Source organism: Coccinella septempunctata, chromosome 6 (genome assembly GCF_907165205.1).
Source record: "Coccinella septempunctata chromosome 6, icCocSept1.1, whole genome shotgun sequence".
Taxonomy (NCBI): Eukaryota; Metazoa; Arthropoda; class Insecta; order Coleoptera; family Coccinellidae; genus Coccinella; species Coccinella septempunctata.
Genome location: NC_058194.1, coordinates 33,008,730 through 33,026,216, shown reverse-complemented (window position 1 = coordinate 33,026,216; position 17,487 = coordinate 33,008,730). Strand labels below are relative to the sequence as shown.

General features: G+C 37.0%; 3 protein-coding genes and 1 long non-coding RNA gene across 10 annotated transcripts in view; 2 read left to right on the top strand and 2 right to left on the bottom strand.

The window, feature by feature from the left end:
- Nucleotides 1-9,313, bottom strand: part of LOC123315775 (protein held out wings) — a 30,966-nt gene extending 21,653 nt beyond the window's left edge. For 2 of the 4 annotated variants that reach the window (XM_044901624.1, XM_044901626.1), the window contains exon 1: nucleotides 9,026-9,309. In XM_044901624.1, the coding sequence (XP_044757559.1) occupies nucleotides 9,026-9,152 (127 nt within the window). In that variant the 5' untranslated portion in view covers nucleotides 9,153-9,309. Of the gene's footprint in view, nucleotides 1-9,025 lie in introns of all 4 variants that reach the window. The other 2 variants (XM_044901623.1, XM_044901627.1) reach the window with 2 other exon arrangements.
- On the top strand, nucleotides 526-1,972 carry LOC123315778. The gene is made up of 2 exons (XR_006537995.1): nucleotides 526-1,547; nucleotides 1,818-1,972. It is a non-coding gene; the product is annotated as an uncharacterized LOC123315778 (long non-coding RNA).
- A 3,029-nt stretch (nucleotides 9,314-12,342) lies between the features above and the next one.
- On the top strand, nucleotides 12,343-14,070 carry LOC123315776. The gene is made up of 2 exons (XM_044901628.1): nucleotides 12,343-12,983; nucleotides 13,164-14,070. The coding sequence occupies exons 1-2, from the start codon at nucleotides 12,779-12,781 to the stop codon at nucleotides 13,898-13,900; spliced, it is 942 nt and encodes a 313-aa protein (XP_044757563.1). The 5' UTR covers nucleotides 12,343-12,778; the 3' UTR covers nucleotides 13,901-14,070.
- LOC123315777 (succinate dehydrogenase cytochrome b560 subunit, mitochondrial-like) lies at nucleotides 13,993-17,443 on the bottom strand. Of its 4 annotated transcripts, none has more exons than XM_044901631.1 (5): nucleotides 17,345-17,443; nucleotides 17,041-17,141; nucleotides 16,599-16,600; nucleotides 14,841-15,060; nucleotides 13,993-14,524 (listed from the first exon to the last, which is right to left on the bottom strand). In XM_044901631.1, exons 2-5 carry the CDS (start codon nucleotides 17,060-17,062, stop codon nucleotides 14,235-14,237), a joined length of 534 nt encoding a protein of 177 aa, XP_044757566.1. In that variant the 5' UTR covers nucleotides 17,063-17,141; nucleotides 17,345-17,443; the 3' UTR covers nucleotides 13,993-14,234. The 4 variants fall into 4 exon arrangements, with proteins under 4 accessions (XP_044757566.1, XP_044757565.1, XP_044757567.1 ...); XM_044901630.1 differs by lacking the exon at nucleotides 16,599-16,600 and adding an exon at nucleotides 15,122-15,219 and having other exon boundaries at nucleotides 14,841-15,070; nucleotides 16,994-17,141; nucleotides 17,345-17,383; XM_044901632.1 differs by lacking the exon at nucleotides 16,599-16,600 and having other exon boundaries at nucleotides 17,048-17,141.
- Between the last annotated feature and the right edge of the window lie 44 nt (nucleotides 17,444-17,487).

Below are 17,487 nucleotides of genomic sequence, written 5' to 3'. Positions count from 1 at the left end.
CAGCTACACCTTGTTTTGATTATTAAACACAAGACGACTCTATTTGCGGCGAATTAAGGTCGCATCGATTGAATTCGAGATGCGGATAGTAATTTCCAAACGGTCATCTTGCGGAAGTTTCAACGCCGCTCCAACTTCAACGGAAACAATTAAAAATATGGCAATGTTCTGTCACTCTTCGATGATGAATCACGGTGTCCATAAAAACCAAGGCATAGAATTCGACACGGGCTCGAACGAAGTTCTATGACGACAATACTTTGCTATGTAACCATAGAAATAAAAGAAACAGGGGTGTACATGATTTTGAATTGATCGATTTCATTCTACCCAAACTCAATCGGAAGAACAATGAACCATACTGATTTTAAAAGTTATCCTCAAGCTTTTCGAATCGACAAACGTGTACACATCAATTTGTGACGAGTATTTATTTAACTGTGGATGCTATTTAATATTAATCAATATGCATTGTGTGTATTATGGTTATTTAACACCAGGTTGAACGGAAGTGATATCCAGGAACTAACCGGCATAGAATCTTTGATACCCATGCCTGATAGGAACGCTATCATTTACAGTTTACCACTATATACAGGGATCGTGCTAAAGAAATTTCTATTACGGTCATTTCTCACTCATGTTATGGAAAACATTCGAATTCATGCCATCTGAAAAAATAAATAAATAGGTAAAATTTGAGATATTCAAAATAGACCGATGTTTGCTCAAAATTTCTGACGACCCCTGTATTAGTTCTCGTTATCATTCGCTACTGCCTATCAATAAACATAACCATTTATACCTACAACAAAGGAACGAGATTAGAGATAACAGTCGACACTAACTTATATTTATTCAATGCTGGATTAGATTCTGATCCGCTTCGGTGTTTGGCTCAATGTTGACAGATCATCTGTCAGATACTCCAATGGAAACACTGTTGTTTACGTATGAATAGGAAATTTATGTTGTTACGATTCGTAACTACTAGTGACAGACCACAGAATATCATTTTCAGTGTTTCAGAAAATTTTGCCAATCTTAGAAAACAAAATCTCATATTCAAACGCCAAAAATCAGGAACACAGAAGATTATCGCCTAACATTGAAGCCAGAGACTCTATAACAGTGTTGCCATCGCCATTTTATTCCCGATTGGAATCGATTGATTCGAATTCTTTAGTTGCAGTCTTCCCTGTTTCAGTTCTAATTTTAGTTGGCAGGAGAATTATAGCGGCCTGTCAAACGGTTAAAACAAAACCATCCGGTCGGAACAATAAAATTATATTTAGATGGTGGAATGCCCGTAATTTATAATGACGATTACAAATGTATCGACGACGTTGGACAAAGCGATTGTGTTCGTTACAGCCTATTGGGGAGTAATTGCTTATCAATTGGATACGAGTAAACGATTAAATAGGGAGATAAGTCACTAATTTTGGTGAAAGAATGAAACGTCGCTCTATGTGTCATCCAGTGGATCACGGGTCTCATTGTCGATGAAAATACCGATGTGTGAACATCTGCAAAAGCAAACAAAGGTAAATTGAAAGCTATGGAGTTATAATTTCTTAACCCTCTAATGCCCAAGTTTTTTTTCCTTTTTTATAATTATTTCCGTATAGTTTCAAATTAGCTTAAGTAATCTACATCTTTTTTTCGCAAATAGTTAACTGATTTACATTAACACCTGTTCTCACAAAATAAACCTATACTGAAGGCGGACATGGGCAGAATAATTTTGTATCCACTTATATGCAACCAGTCTCAAGGCGGACTCGGGTATTAGAGGGTTAATATATTATGAAAAGTTGCAGAATTCACCGTTGGATCGTGGTACACGACCACAGAAAAATATTGACAGCCAACTCACGGTATTGTCAAGTCAACAATATCAATGGTTCAGCCTTTAACCTCACCATCCTCGTTTTATGTATGTAGAACAATAAACTGTCCAGAAAATCGACTAACGCTTATTTTCGTGCACCACCAGTCCCACCACAAAAATTTAGATCCTAGTTATTAGCCGAAATCATTCCATAGAGGAAACATTTTTTCCAGACACTAAACCAAATCTGCTTTAACCACGTGTGATTATGTTATTAATACAATCAGCTCAGTTATCTCTGAAGATGAGATAGGTACCATTAAAAAGGCAACTGATTTATGGACGCCGTTTAAAAACACAGTTAGCTAGATAATTCATTCAGGAAATATCCTCCGAGGCAAAAAAGACACCTCAGATGACAGTCTAACGTTTAGAAAGGTGTACGACTTGATTTATAAGTTTGGTAAATTTTCACGTTGGCATAACCGACAGTTTTGGTATTACCGAGCACAGAGAAATCCGTAGCATATTATTTATCTCATCAGCATCCGTGACACAAAAAAATTCTGTGTGAACTCACAATGACTTCTGTGTAGTTGGACAATGGAGCAAGTTAGAAAATTGCCCCATCAATGAACCTATCGAGATAACACGCCGTAAATGGGCTATAAAATTCGACAATTAAATCGCTTTAATTGCGCCTATTTTCGAATTGTGACGGTGTACTTAATGGTGGTCGAGACCTAAAAATGTATAAGGTCATAAAGTCACGAGAAAGTAGAATTGATGACATCTGATCCAAACGACCCTTTTTCCAATGCGCATCGCGAAAATGATCTATGGTCTCGTCTCAACCACAAACTACGTCTTAAAACTGAGCATAGATTCAATAATCGATGGTTTCCGAATTATTTTCTCGAATCTTGGGCGTTTTTGGTTGATGTAGCCATGAAATACCGAACGAAATAAACGTGGTAACACCGATACAATGGGTGTATACATCTCTGTGTCCTGCAGTTGGCCACATCAAGGCTAGCGGTTGTGGGGCAACATTTCGCGTGTTCCGATTGACCTATCTGTGTCATCAGATATGAATGCACACAGAGACTTACCGACCTGGTTCCGGTTGAAGATGATCCGCGCTAGATCGATATAAATAGAGATGTTGGGAACTAAAGGAAGTTCTGTGGTCATTATTTGACATTATTACGTGTATGTGAATGACGTAATCAAAGAAATGAATAATTGACTTCAAATTTTTATATTCTATAACTACCCAGACCTCTTAAAATGCGCCTGGTTACCAAAGTGGAAATACGATTAGTGCACTTCAGATGATGGATTACAATCGATGATCTAATCCAAATTAATTCTTAATTTGTACTTAAAACCTGAGAGATCGGCCAACCGTGAAGAATTAAAGGCAACAAAGTCTTAACCCAAGGTAATTTGACCCATTATAACTGTCCCACACATCTGTTGACAAATAGCATTAACACAAGAGTCGGTAGGTATAAGGTACCATGAACAATGGTCACAAAAATAGAACGTTCGTAATCATAGAACCAACAACGAAATATCCCACGGGTACCAATAGAAAACCGCCGTAATTGGGAATGGTTATTTCATTAGAACCAACTTAAAAATACAAATGATTTATGCACTCGCTCATATCCAGAGATAGTCTCTAATAACATAATTGCTTACTTGGAATTAAAAATTTAGAATGTCACTTGGGTTTAAAGTTATTATTTGTGAGGCTCAACTATTCAAGAATGTTCTAATTTGTAATCCTGTGACATGGGCGATACTGATATATTAATGTTCAAGTTTGAAGTTAAATTCATGAGATACCAACAAAAATTATTGGAAAATTTTGAAATATAGTGCATGAATTGTAACTTGTCCTGAAACTCATAACTCTGTGGCTTCAGCAAAGGTGCATCGAATATATTACATTGAATCATAAATTGTAATGAAGAGCACAAAGTGTGAAATGATCACTGAAAGCCTTCTCATTAATGACTCAATTTCGCTACTTTACGACTACGTTTTTCCACTAAATTTAACTTCTCGTACCTACAGGATGGCATTCAGATGCCAACCTTGGAGACCCATTTTTCATCGATACTATCTCGCGACTCAAATTATTCATGAAGAAGAAAATCGTCACAAGACACCGGTTTAATAGATATACGTTACGCTCTTATGAAATTTGTTTGTGGACGCTCATAGAGCTCAGGTCGGGACATGTGGCTCTCCGTGAAAATAACCTCCGGGTGATGCTAAGAATAAATGTGTTTATCTTCGAAATAACTTAGTCATGGCAGGCTAGGGGCAAGGAGTTGCCAGTCTCCCGCACCCACACGTAACGTATCCCGGTAGATAACAGGAAACCGACCTTTTACCCAATGATTCAGAGGTAATTTTGGCTCGATGAAGAACATTTGATAGTAATTAAAGAAGATTTAATAGTTTCTATGATATTTGACATGTCCATAGATGCTTTTTTTCTATGGTCGGTTGTAGACATAGAAATTCGATAGAAACTTTGACAGATCTATTCAGGTGGCGATGAAATTAATACGAGATTATCGAAATTTGAAATATATAAGAATACTGGATAGAATTTGTGGGACCTATCAGGCACACAGCCAACTAGAGGAACTGATTGTATTAATCCAAAACATCAGGTCCAGGTTTTTTCTCAATGACAGACGGAGAGCAGTATTTCACACAGGAAATGGCGAGAAATTTATCAGACCGAAATGAACACAAACTCTGAATGAAGGATAGAGATGAAACATAGTGATGGAATGTTGGGTTTTAACGAGAATCGTTCTCTATTTTTAAAACGGAATTTCTCGTTCGGAATCGATGTTCCTTCGCATAAAGTTCTTCTATGTTTGATTTGTCAAACATCAGGTTCATAGTTGCCAATCTACGAACATGATTGGAAGACTTGGGATCGACTCTTCAATATTCAAACGTTGGTTAATGTCAGTTAATTAAAATATCAAGGACAGGGCCAGAGTGTTTGGTTTTATATTCAGTATGTGAGTCAGAGATCAAATGGTGCGTACTCAGACTAATTGAAAATTATTTGTTTATTCAATAAACCTGAATTTGAACGAGAAAAGGAAAACGAACATTATACATCATTAATACAAATTTCATATTGTAAAATACTTTCCCCTCAGTGATGAAAAGTCGAAATATCTTCTTGCCCTGAAGGCAGCGCCAATTTTGGAAGATTATCATTGCTCATTAATCATAGCTTTATTTCAAGATACGATTTATATATTTTTTCCCGATGTAGGGACATTAAACCCAATTAGTGTCAGTATAAAATGAGTAATCACATTGATATTTCTCCATCGAAGTAACATATGGCATCTCTGCACCTTAAATTTCAGGTTGGCAATCCTGTCATCGCGACAAAGAGCATAGAACTCTTGCGAAAAGAAAACAAATGTTACCAATTGTCTGTCAACTAAAAGAAACAAAATTATACAACTTGTGACACAAATTTCCCAGATTGAACAAAAAATAAAGGCCACCATTAACTCGAGGACGTTCCTAACGGCCATGTAACGAAGAGACGAAAATGAAACAAAGAATAATATCGAGATTAAATAATTGAATAGAATGTAGCACAAAAGTAGGATCATTAAATCGTAATCAGAGCTCTAGTCTGTCTGCAGTAATCGAATAAACAATGTGGTTACCCTAACCTTGATTTTCATAATCACTGCAGCGTGACTATGAATTACTGCAAGACTTTACAAGAAGACTCGAAAGTTATTTGACGATTCTTGTGAGGAGGTGGCCGTAGTTGGAAATTTGATGCTCAAACTATGTTGTTTGTGTTACTTAATCAAAGTGAATCATATGAAGTATAAACAATCATTATCGATAAACGGTATTATGAAATCACAGGTCTGTTTATGTCGGCTTTCATATGATTGATAGAGAATCAAAAGCTTAAATATTGAAGAGTCCAGGACCGGTTAATATAACGTTCATGTTAACGAGGTTATGACCGACGTGATATTTGTAACAAGTCATGGATGTTAATAACCACCAGTTCGCGAATAAAAATATTCATTCATTATGATTCGAACCATAGACATAGATCTCTGTGCTCCGAACGTAACACAGATATGCAAATCATCAACATAAAGATGTTAATAATGCTCTGTGTACTCAAGCGAGTGATATCACGAAAGGGTTTAGGAGACTAGACGTAGGAAATTCAAATGAAATTATACGGGCTAACACAACGAGTTTTCTCGTCATTAAAACTTAAAATTATAATTGAATAGTTTCCATTAAGTAACAACTAGAATCCTTTTGTTGTTTTCGAATAGTACACGATTTTATTTGAATTCCCAAGTATTAAGATATCAAGGTTCTGAGAATTGAAACGGGTTATGCTAGTATAATTTGTTTCAGATAATACCTGTAGAAACACTAGTAGAACTATGGGTAGGTACATCCACAATTAATCGAACTACAATATGATGAACAGGGATGTTTGAAGCATCTGGGATTTATAAAGTTAATTTACTCTTTTTATTCGTTAATCTATCGGGAGACATATGTTAATTATGTTGGAACCTTCAATGGAAACATTTTCATTAATGAAGACCGCTATTAAATATTAGATGGTGATAAGATAAGTAGAACTGCAAGATAAGCGTTGGTTCAGCGAGTAGAAAATAACTTGTTCTTGCGGGAAAAGTCAAGGAAAAGAAACATAGGAAGAGAAGTCGTCGGGTGACATTCTTCTGTGTTTCGCCAGTCGTATCTTCAATGTTGCCAATACCAGCGACCGCGTAAGGACATCTTGAAATTCTATGTTTCTTTGTTTATGAAGAGCATAGGACTTTAGGATGACAATTCGAAAAAGTGCATAGAAAATCATAAAAACTCTATGCGCCTCATTAATATTAATACATGCAAAGTTACCCTCATGGCTATATTTTAAGGATTTGTGGTTGAAACTGTTAGATAAATCTATAGCGCCATTCAGTCTCAAAATCAAAGTGTTGTTTGGACAACACTTGTTGCTGTCCCTAGCACCTCTACCCATCGAGTTGGGGTCGACAACACCATCGACATCCGTTTGCTAGGGATATCCCACGTTGATATGCATCGCCATGGTCACGGTGTTCAGAGCGTTACTCATTTGTTATGTCATTACCTTATCACGGTTTTCAGGAATCTTGAATTTTCATGAAGTGGGTCATTACCGAACTTGCATTATTCAAATCTAGGAATAATCGTGGGAATCCGAGATTGGACTGTGGAATCCGCGAAAGCAGGCTTAAAAATGAAGAAGAAGAGTTTACGATTATTCTTTATCGGTCATTCGCTGAATTTCCGATCATAGATATTCATGTTTTTATTGGAGAACTAGCGTATGACTGATTATGACATTTGAAGGAACTTTCGATGGATTTCTGCAAACCACTGATAGAACTCCATCTGTACCACAGAACTGATATTGAGAAACAGGCAATTTTAAATGGACTGGATTGGAAAAAATTGTCGATTGTCAATTCGACCTTAAGAATGCTTATCTCTTCCAACAAAACGTTATTTTGTCCTTATCTTCGAAATCCTAACGGTTCAGGCTGCTTATTTATATAAAGTCGAAATCACAGGTACCTACTTCTATTCATACATTCCATTCATTCTACCTGTTGACTGTCTAAACCAGGAGGGTTACTCGAATCCACAGGTGCCAGAGTGAATCACCTCATTTACTATACAGACTGTTCTTCGGATCCGAACTTTCGATCTTACTTCGTGTATCTGTTAGGATTCCAAAATGACTACTCGAAAAGGCTCAATTTTCAGTCAGTTCAAAACACGATTTCATTTGAAATCCTTTTAATGGACTCGGCTTGCAGTGAAACGTTCGCTGCATTGTTTGCTAACACTCGGTCATTATGAGCTATTAAAATACCACTTCCTATTACATTCTTCAATTAGAATTCATTTGAAATATCCCTCGTCGAGTGATAAATCGATAATCGGTACACTTTGGCTATCCCTATCGACAATAACGGCGGAGTTCAAAGAAAAACCACCGATAAATTCCACCTATCACGTCGCTCCAGGCGATTTTCGTACTGTCATACGTAAGAAACAAGAGCCGCATTGTAATTTGTAGGAGACAACATTCATCATTATAATACCCATGATGTCATACCGGCCGAGAGCAATTCGTTTTTGACTCATTTGGCTCGAATACATCAATTAAGTTACATTTTTCGATGACAAACCGAGACGCATCGAACGTAGTGACGCGGTCATAGATTTTCGAAAATCGCGAATCAATTTTTTCGACTTTTTCTAGGATCATAGATTGGAGTAAGGAATTGATCTGATGCGTTCTTGGCAGACTTCGGTGTCCTTGAAATGGCCGAATGCACCGTTTCATTAAACGAAGGTCAAATTTCATCCCAAAATTTTTCATATAAATTCTATGCTTCAACATGGTCTTCGCTCGATGAGACGGTGCATAAAAATGATTGCTGAAGAGTTATGAGAAGCTCCCAAACCTTTCAAAGCATTGATGGATATTGAATAACGAAAAAAGCTATGAAGTCCAGTTCATGAGTAGAATGAAAAAAGAATAGACCATAGATTTTCGAAATCTGCATGGATTTTGACGATCCAATTGAGGTTATGACTGTTAACTTTCGAAGTAATGCAGCTGGAAGCGTTCGCCTTCAAAACAGGAATTATTGGGCGTTTAAAGGGTACTCAAAGTGATTTCCAGTCGTTCCTGGAACTACTCTGCATATTCAAGATTTATCTCGAGTGAAAAGAATAACAAACCGTGTCTCAAACCAGTTTTTTATACCGTCTTGTTGACATGTAGGAATCTAACCTAAGGCGTCTTAAGGTTTTCGATAAGTGTACAAGGATATTGCTGGCGTCTCCAAGGATTCTAAAAATGAGTTATTGGAACTATCGTTTAAAGTTTGTGTACGGTCGCGGTCAACATCAACAATCGCTGCGCTTAATGCGGAGTCAAGACCGCACATACGTCACGGTATCACATGTTATCAAAATAGGCCGTAAAGGGGCTAAAAAACGTGTAAAACATCGCGGCCATCTACGCGTCGTCGAGAAGACATCGCGAACGATGGAAGTTTCTAAAAATAATCCACCTACCTTCGTCCAGAAGACGTTCGACATGTATAAACACATTCGGAAAAGCGGCCAGTTGTTTTCTGTCTTTCAGCAGCTGTGCCAAATAGTCCGCTATGCTCTGCGTCGACGGCGCTGTATTGTCGCACATTTTGTCGGTTTCCTACTGACACCGATATATACGACAGTCTTTTTTTTATTCTTCTCCCAACAGAAATTCCTCGAGATTTAAACACAAACTTGTTTCTACGGACCGTACGAACCAACTACCGAATGAAACTGAGGTATTTGAGTCGTTCCGATCGGACCCCCATGTTGCCGAGGGGGCAGCGCACGCGTCGGCCGAAAGCCGACTCTGCGCACTCGGCCGGGTTTGCCTTATAAGGGCACCGTAGGAATGTTGTATGAATTTCATCCGTTTCTCTGTTTTCTTCGTTAAAACGTATGCTAATTGGTGGAGTACCCGCATCGCATCTCCTCGGTATCTTCGTCATCGATACAGATTAACTTTGGGACCCCTTTGCCGACATAAGGGACACGTGCCCTCCGGGTGTGGACCACGATTGTGAAACTGAGGATCCCGTACGTTCGAAACTACGATTTCGATTTTCAAAAATGGGCATAATTGAATAATAATAACACGTGGGAGCAGAAAAGTTGACCGCATAGCACCCACGCGATTTATTCGTTTATTACGGTGTGTGTGTACGGATGTAACAATCTGTCACGTTTACGAAATATCCCAAATACGACACATGGCAGTTTTTCACCCGTTTTTCCATCGGTTTCACGCTTCCCGAATCGCGAAACTCATCAGAACAGATGGTCTTGACGAAAAAATTATAAGAGACAAAAAAGAATTAGTTTATTATGAAAAGTTTCAATATAAAGCAGGAAATTCCACTTTTTCATTGCTGCAGGCATATTTGTAGCATTCATTCATTCAGTTTCCCAAAATAATTATTTGAATGAAAGAAACTGGACCAACAATTCGTTTCAACCATACATTTCAACAGTGGGTTGCTCTCATCCAATATATTCATGTGTCATCTCCACAGATTCTGCTTCCTTCAGTCTTTTTCCATATTTTTTTCTTAACAAACCCAATAGTATCATTTCTATGCACTTTAATGACATTGAGAACCGTGGACCACAAAATATTGTAATTCGAATTTCTGTGGGTTCAGACAAAATTCGACATTTATTGCTGTTCTATGATTCAACCACCAAATTTTTATCTTTACTTTCTGCGCTATTCACTACTACCCTTCCCAGATTGGCAAACACAACCTTTCGAGTAATTTTCAATATAAATTAACTTTTTTGGGTAAAAATACTTGCAAAAGTTATAATCTGACAGTTTGTACCATAATATGATCAAGATAACCAAAAGCTGAGCACAGAAAATCAACATTCAAAATTCTACAGCCGACTACAGACGCAGAGGCTTGAGGTGGCTGAGATTGACGCCATAGACGACCTAATTAAGTATAAAATTATGAAATGTTCGATACAAATGTCAAATTTTAAAATTTCCTCCGATAAACGATCGCCCATCAAAACATTACAGCCTTGTTTCTGCACATACTTGTTTTCCAAATCGGTTATCTTGCATAAAACCCACCACCAAGGAACAGGTAGAAAGACAGAAATGATCCTTACCATATTTCCCAATACGGACCTCGAAAAAAGAAACGACATTGATCACTCTACCCACCGATCGACGGTGATCTAGCTTTGGGTTTTGTGTGGGAGTCGTTTTCCCTTTTTTTAATAGGTTCATATGCCTTTTCAACTTCCACTTTATGGTGACCTTGAGAAAAGACCACAGAATCGAATAGGTTGGACGATTAGTAACTTGAAAACATTTCAGATGTTCTGAGTCCCTGAAAAAATGAAATTTTTCAATTTTCATTCAGGCAATTTGTATAAAGTAGTGAATGGGACAGTATGAATGGTAAATCCTTGAAAGCACTGATGGGTAGTGGGTGTTCGATTTACATAAACATAAAACGAAAGAAATTATAAGTGGGCGTTATAGGTCTCAAGTCGATCAATGCTAAACTTGGAAATATCGAATGCACTATTGATAAAATATCTGTCTCCCTCTGCTGTTGCAAGTAGGAGTGTTTAATGAATGAGCCGAAATCACATATGTGCTCTTTGTATACATTGTAGGTGATGATTTACTGGGATTTTTGAATCGAATTGAGAAATTTTCAGTACAAAATTCTCAGCCTGGTTGTATCTGTTACGTCTGTGATCTGTGGATGATTAATTCTTTCATAGATCTATGTTCTACGGTTTCGTGCCTCTGTTTCGGATATATCTATGTCTCTGGTATCCTGAACAGAGCAGACCAGAGAGAACAGAGAAACTTTCTTAATTTCTATGGTTGTAATTAGAGTAAATTTTATTTCTATGGAGTTTTATTATATCAGCACATAGAATTTCATGATTTGTTTGCCTTTTTCGAATAGCTTGAAAGATGTTTATGGAAAAATGTGAATTTCGGTGTATCAGGTGGGAATGAAAGAATCTTCGAACAAAACGAAACCATGAAATGAGAATAAAGTGAACGTTTGAGCATTGGAATTATTTTTCATCTTTGTAGGATGATTTTATGACGTTAAAAGTGGGAGCCTGTCTATCCAAAAAAGCAGCCTACAGAAGCGGTCACCGCTGATGTTTTCTCATTATACACCTTTTCAACTGTGCGTTGGCTGTTTCCCGAACGATCTTAAGCGGATACCCTATATAGAAACTTACATCATGTGCTTTTCAGTGTGAAAAACACGATTAATTTTTTCTAATGGATCTCGAGACCTTTAAGGATAAATGATATTATGGCCTCGGGAGAAATCTGCACCTACATTAAAAATTTCATATTCGAAAGTTGATTAACGTGAGAATGGGAAAGAATACTAGATTTATTGATTCATTTGAGATCGGAATTGAGGATATTTAGGAATGGAATTGATATTGTCTTCTATAATCTCAGAAAAGAAAGCAAAATTTGGGAAAAAATGTTCTTGAAAAGTGCAAAGTTGTCGAATTTTAAAAAGAATATCCTTTATGATGGAGGCACAAAGTTCATTGAAATAATTTCCACATTCGAACATAGATAACCAAATGTCTATGGTTTCATGCAAAGAGGAACCTCTTTGGTTTCATGGCTTCGTTTATGTAACTTTTATGAGTCTTCTTCTTCCTATTATCTCATCAGAGAAAATCATATTCTCACAACTAGATTTTCACAGAATTTGATTTATTCATCAAATAATTTCCAATCAACAATCGATGTAGAGGAATGTCAAAAGTTAGGTTAACGAAACCATCGAACGCGATGTAAAACTTCATTCTCGTCTCGTATGACCCCTGTAAATTACGAATCGAGATCCATACCTGATAAGTTGACTCACGATCCAGTTCGCTTTCTATATTAGGAAATTGTTCATTGCTAGAGTAACCTGTTCCTTTTTATTTTCATCTAACATCCCGCCTGTAAGGCGACGAATCTATTTTACTCTCTCGAGTGGCATATTCCACGAGAAATCTAATAGATTTGACACATTCTCCACGCATAACGAACATAGAAGATTCGTGAAAAATGACGAATCTGTCAACACAAATCACGAATCGTCAAATTTAACCCATCCGTTTTCAAAACTTCATCAACGAGTTCATACTATACGTTTTTTCTTGATGAATCTTCGTTTCACCATTCGTATCTTCAGTTTTCCTTCCAAAATCGGATGAAACTATTTCAGATTCGCTATGATGTCTGAGAAGGAGAAGACTTTTGATGAACTAATAGACAGAAAAAGATTAATCAGTTTGGTAGAACAGCGGCCAGCGCTGTGGAACAAGTTTCTGGATATTTACAAAGACAAAACTGCCAGAACGGAAGCATGGAGGGAAATATGTATGATTTTAAACACAAATTTTGAAGGAATGAAGGAGGAGGAGAAACAGGTTTTTGGTAAATACAATGAGTACTGGATTATATACTCCATTGGCACTCTTATATTCACTCCTTACTGACAAGCTTTCATAGATAGCCTTGTAAGAGGTAAAGGGCTTCTGAGACATTGCCAAAAAGAGTAACGATGAACAATTTTGTATAGATTTGGAGGTTTTAATTTATACATACATGTTTCAGGAAGATGTGTTATCAAACGATGGACACAAATAAGAGATGCTTGGGTGAAAACTATCAATTCCCAAAGAATTCTAAAGAAATCTGCACCTGTCAGATCGTACAGATACCATAAGCAGTTAAGTTTCCTGCAGGAAGTCGTCCAAGCAGACGAAAATGCCCAAAACATCGCCAAAAAACGAAGTCCAAGTCAGCTAAATGTCCCAACAGAAAACAACGGTGAAAGTGTGGAAGTGGATCAAAACGAACCCTATAATCAAAATGAAAACGACGAGACGGAAGACAATCAAGCAACAACCGAAACTTACAAAACAAGATCGATACCACCGAATAAAAAGAAAAAAACAGTGAATATATTGGACGAAAAGATGATCAGCTTCATCGACCACGAACTCAAGCTGTCGAAGGAGAAGATGAACGAGGATAGAAACTTGTCGTTCTTCAAAAGCATCCTGCCATCCTTGAAATTGTTCGACGACGACCAAACTTTGGAATTTCAAAGTGGGGTCATCAATCTTGTGCAGACTATAAAGCGGAGAGCTAACAGTTGGTCTCAAAGTTCTTCTCGGTATCAGAACGATTATCAAGGGTATTCGAATAGGCAGGATTTTATGGAGTCACCATCGGAAGCCTCCACTTCTACACAACGAGATCAAATGCAATCACCAACAGCGACATCTTCCATTCCGGAGAATGTTAAGCCGGAGATCATCGAATGGGATCAGGATTTGGAGATGTAAATGTATTTTTAGGTTTTCAATGGAATCAAATGTGTTTTTGTTGAAAAACTAGGCTTTTAATACATCTGTTTTGATGTATTGAAAAAAGTAAGTCAATTTCAAACATAGTTTTATTATGTTGTTCGAAATGTATTCTGAACTTTTGTATTGAATAAACTATAGTATTATTATTTTTCTTTTTAATCACCTAGCTGTATTTTACCGTTTTTTATGGTGAAAACTGTGGTAAATACAGAGGAACATGAATTTTTCACATTATACCGGGTGTTTAACGCAAAGAGTCCACTAACGGACTGAGAACTCTGTTAGCCCCCAAACATTCTCCAAACTGCAATCAAACCATCGTGCTGAGATATAAAGTGCCAGCAATGGACAAAATACAAACTATCCAACCAGTAACCGCAACAGACCTGTTGGTCAGTCGCATACCGAAATCCCACAATAAATGACGGGTGCCATCCACAGTATGGTAAACCATGGGCCAAGCGATCAGACACTTGGCGAGAATTATGACGACAGGATCTATATTCCAAGAATTGATCTTATCGACGTAATAATCTACCGATTCTGGTAACACCAACGTGGCTACTGCGAATGTGAAGATCTGGAAAGTCCATATAGCCCCTGGAAACATTTTGAAGGTATAATGTGAGGAACCTAAGGTTTCACTAGAGTTTGCAGCGAAAGCTTGAAGCAGAAAAAAGAAATGAAGACATAGTTAAGACACAAAAGGGAAGGAAGCACACAAGAATCGAAATACCAACTAAATGAAGAAAGCGTTAGAAGACATGCGTTTGCTAAATTCCAAGTACAAAATACAGTTATTTCCCACTCAAGAGATCAATCAAGATATAGAAAGATTCCCAATTCTACCATATTTCAACTCGAATTACCTTTATATGGGTCAACATGAAATGAACATAAAAAGTTTGAATTGTACCTGAAATTCTGTTATGTATGGACATCACACCTTGCAGTTGGGTCTCGTAAATGGATATATAAGGCGACATAGGCCTGCCAATCCCCATATTTTTCTCATCGTAATAATTATCTGTTTGAGGCAAAGGCTCGTCTGATTTTATCCTTGGTTTTATACCAACTCTATGTTGCAATATTTTGAGCACCGTGGAAGTCTGAACGAGTGGAAGGTTGGTTCTGAACTGTAACAATCTTTAAACTAATTAAAATATTCAGGCTTCTCTCACTTACTAGAGCTCATACCTTAGAATGGACATTGATGGATAGAAAGTTCAACTAATTGACAAACTTTATATCAATCAATGTCATGAACTTAATTCAAATTGAAAGCTAGTGTATATATACTTCATTCAAATTTATTTTAGCAGTCGGTTGGCCATGAAATAATTTTCTCAAGTTTTTGTAACTAGAACAAAGTTAGGTTGGCACTCATGAAATGTCGTTAATGGTCGCATTCAGCGGACGAAACAGTTGCGCAACTGTTACCAAACGCTAGCGGAAACGTTCGGTGAAATATGCGCTACATTCTCAACACGTTCTGGAGCGGACGCCATTTTTGGGAGCGGATTTGATTTGTGCTAGGTAGCGGTAGCGAAAAGGAGCGAAAGTTGGACTTGCACTGAATAGTTGTTATTTAGTGTGGAAGATGTACGAGTTTGAGTTTGTTGATGAAAATGAAATCGAAATTGATGGTTAGAAATATAGAAGGATGTTGAATTTTCCATTTTTATATACAAGATGGTAAGTAGATGAACCGCAATGGATACAGAGTACACGTAGTAAGTAATTTTTCACACAAAAAAACTGACTTAACCAGCACAAGGTTAACGAAACTTAAAAAATCCGTTTAATTACGTCTTTCCTACAGACTTCTCAACCAATCAGCTGATCGTGACCGCTCGTTGGACTGCCTTATCCTATCTCGGCTTGCCAGCGGACGTTCAACATGTTTCCGACCGCTACCGCTACAGATGGGTAGCAGAAGCGCTTTGCGCTCCGTCCGCTGAATGCGACCAATGTCATAACGCCGTTGCCACAACTAATATCAATTTTTATTACGAAAATACCGAAAGTGATTGAAAAAAGAGACAGGGTTTCAGGAAGTGCTATTTAGAATTCAGGTCCGCTCATTCAAATAGTCATACCCTGATATTCTAAAATCCACAATACGTCAGATGGTAGCGAACATATTCAATGTAAGAGAATTTATATAATGTTTCATCTGAATCTAAACGACATATATTTCAGCTGGATATTTCCACAATCAGAAAGATTGTGAATGAAGAGGATGACAAAGAATTTCCTTCTATTGGGAGACCCAAAAAAGTGGTGGCATTTGAGAATTTTATGTTTGAGTGAATTAATGCGAAAAGCTTACTTTCGATTTTCGATAAATGTCATCGGAGAATAAGTTCCCTAAAATGGATTTTTCTATTTTTCATTTGACTTGTGCTATACAATGTAAATGTCTTAAGGTACTAATAAATACCTATAACTATTATTATTACATCAATGTATTAAGATGAATAGCCACAAATAAGCGCAAGTTGCCCTGTTACTTGTTTATTCATGTAAAATTTTTGTTCAAAGGTGAAGTTCATCTTAACTTGAAACTTCCTTCAATTCCTTTTACTTCCATTGATGTAAGATGATTTTTGTTGAAGAATTTAACATTCTTGTAATTATCTGTTAATTCCTTCGGGAGATACCCATTACCAACCACTGCATCATATGCATTTCATCTTCGAGTTATTATTTTTGAAATCAACAAATGATGTAAGCCAAAGAAGATAACGAACATTAACTCTCCTCAAGCTAGTGCATATTATGATATACTGATCTCTTGTATTTTCCATGTAAATAACTGGATTTGGTATGGCTTCCATCAGTTTGTATAAAATTCAATTATGTTCGTCACATATTTTCCGAAGAGATTCGACATTGTGATAAAATACGTAATGACAAACTTTTACGTAGAACGGGCAACATAGCGTTGATTTAAAACCCAAAAATGTTTTGACAAGCTTCATAACCCCACATTTTCGTACTATACAGAGTGAAATGTGTCAAATTTCCATGGCCAACCGACTGCTAAAATAAAAGTGAATGAAGTATACATTACTCTATAGATGAGCTGTATTGATGAAAAATAACATTAAAACATCCTACCCTAAGTGATATCATCCATATCTAAGTCTTCCTTGTGGAACCTATCTAATTTTAATTTTTTTTCCATTTTGCCCTTGAAGCTGCGACCTGAAACCTGTAAAAGATAATCTATGTAAGAAATAGTCAATTGAAGATTACTGAGGATAAAAATATTCGGTAAATCAGTGAATTCGTTATGTGTTCATTGTGTGAGCTCAACTTGGAATATATCCAAGGAACTCTCATATTCGCCTTGGACTCATCATGGAAATTTCGATGGGATTTTCATAACAAAATATATTCACAATTTGTACGTACCAATTCAGCTCTCATAATAGCCCATTCCACGAAAATTTTAACAAACGAAAGAAATGGTATTGAAAATAGCCTATTCCCGCCATGCTCAGCGCACAAAATCACAGGCATTGACCATAGAGAACGAAATCCACAGAACACATCTA

Coding starts and splice junctions, on each gene's coding strand:
- LOC123315777 (XM_044901631.1), bottom strand. CDS start 17,062: ATGATATCACTTAGGGTAGGAT. Junction 14,525..14,840: donor CATACATAACAGAATTTCAG/GTACAATTCAAA, acceptor AAATGTTTCCAG/GGGCTATATGGACTTTCCAG.
- LOC123315776 (XM_044901628.1), top strand. CDS start 12,779: ATGATGTCTGAGAAGGAGAAGACTTTTGATGAACTAATAGACAGAAAA. Junction 12,984..13,163: donor GGAGGAGAAACAGGTTTTTG/GTAAATACAATG, acceptor TACATGTTTCAG/GAAGATGTGTTATCAAACGA.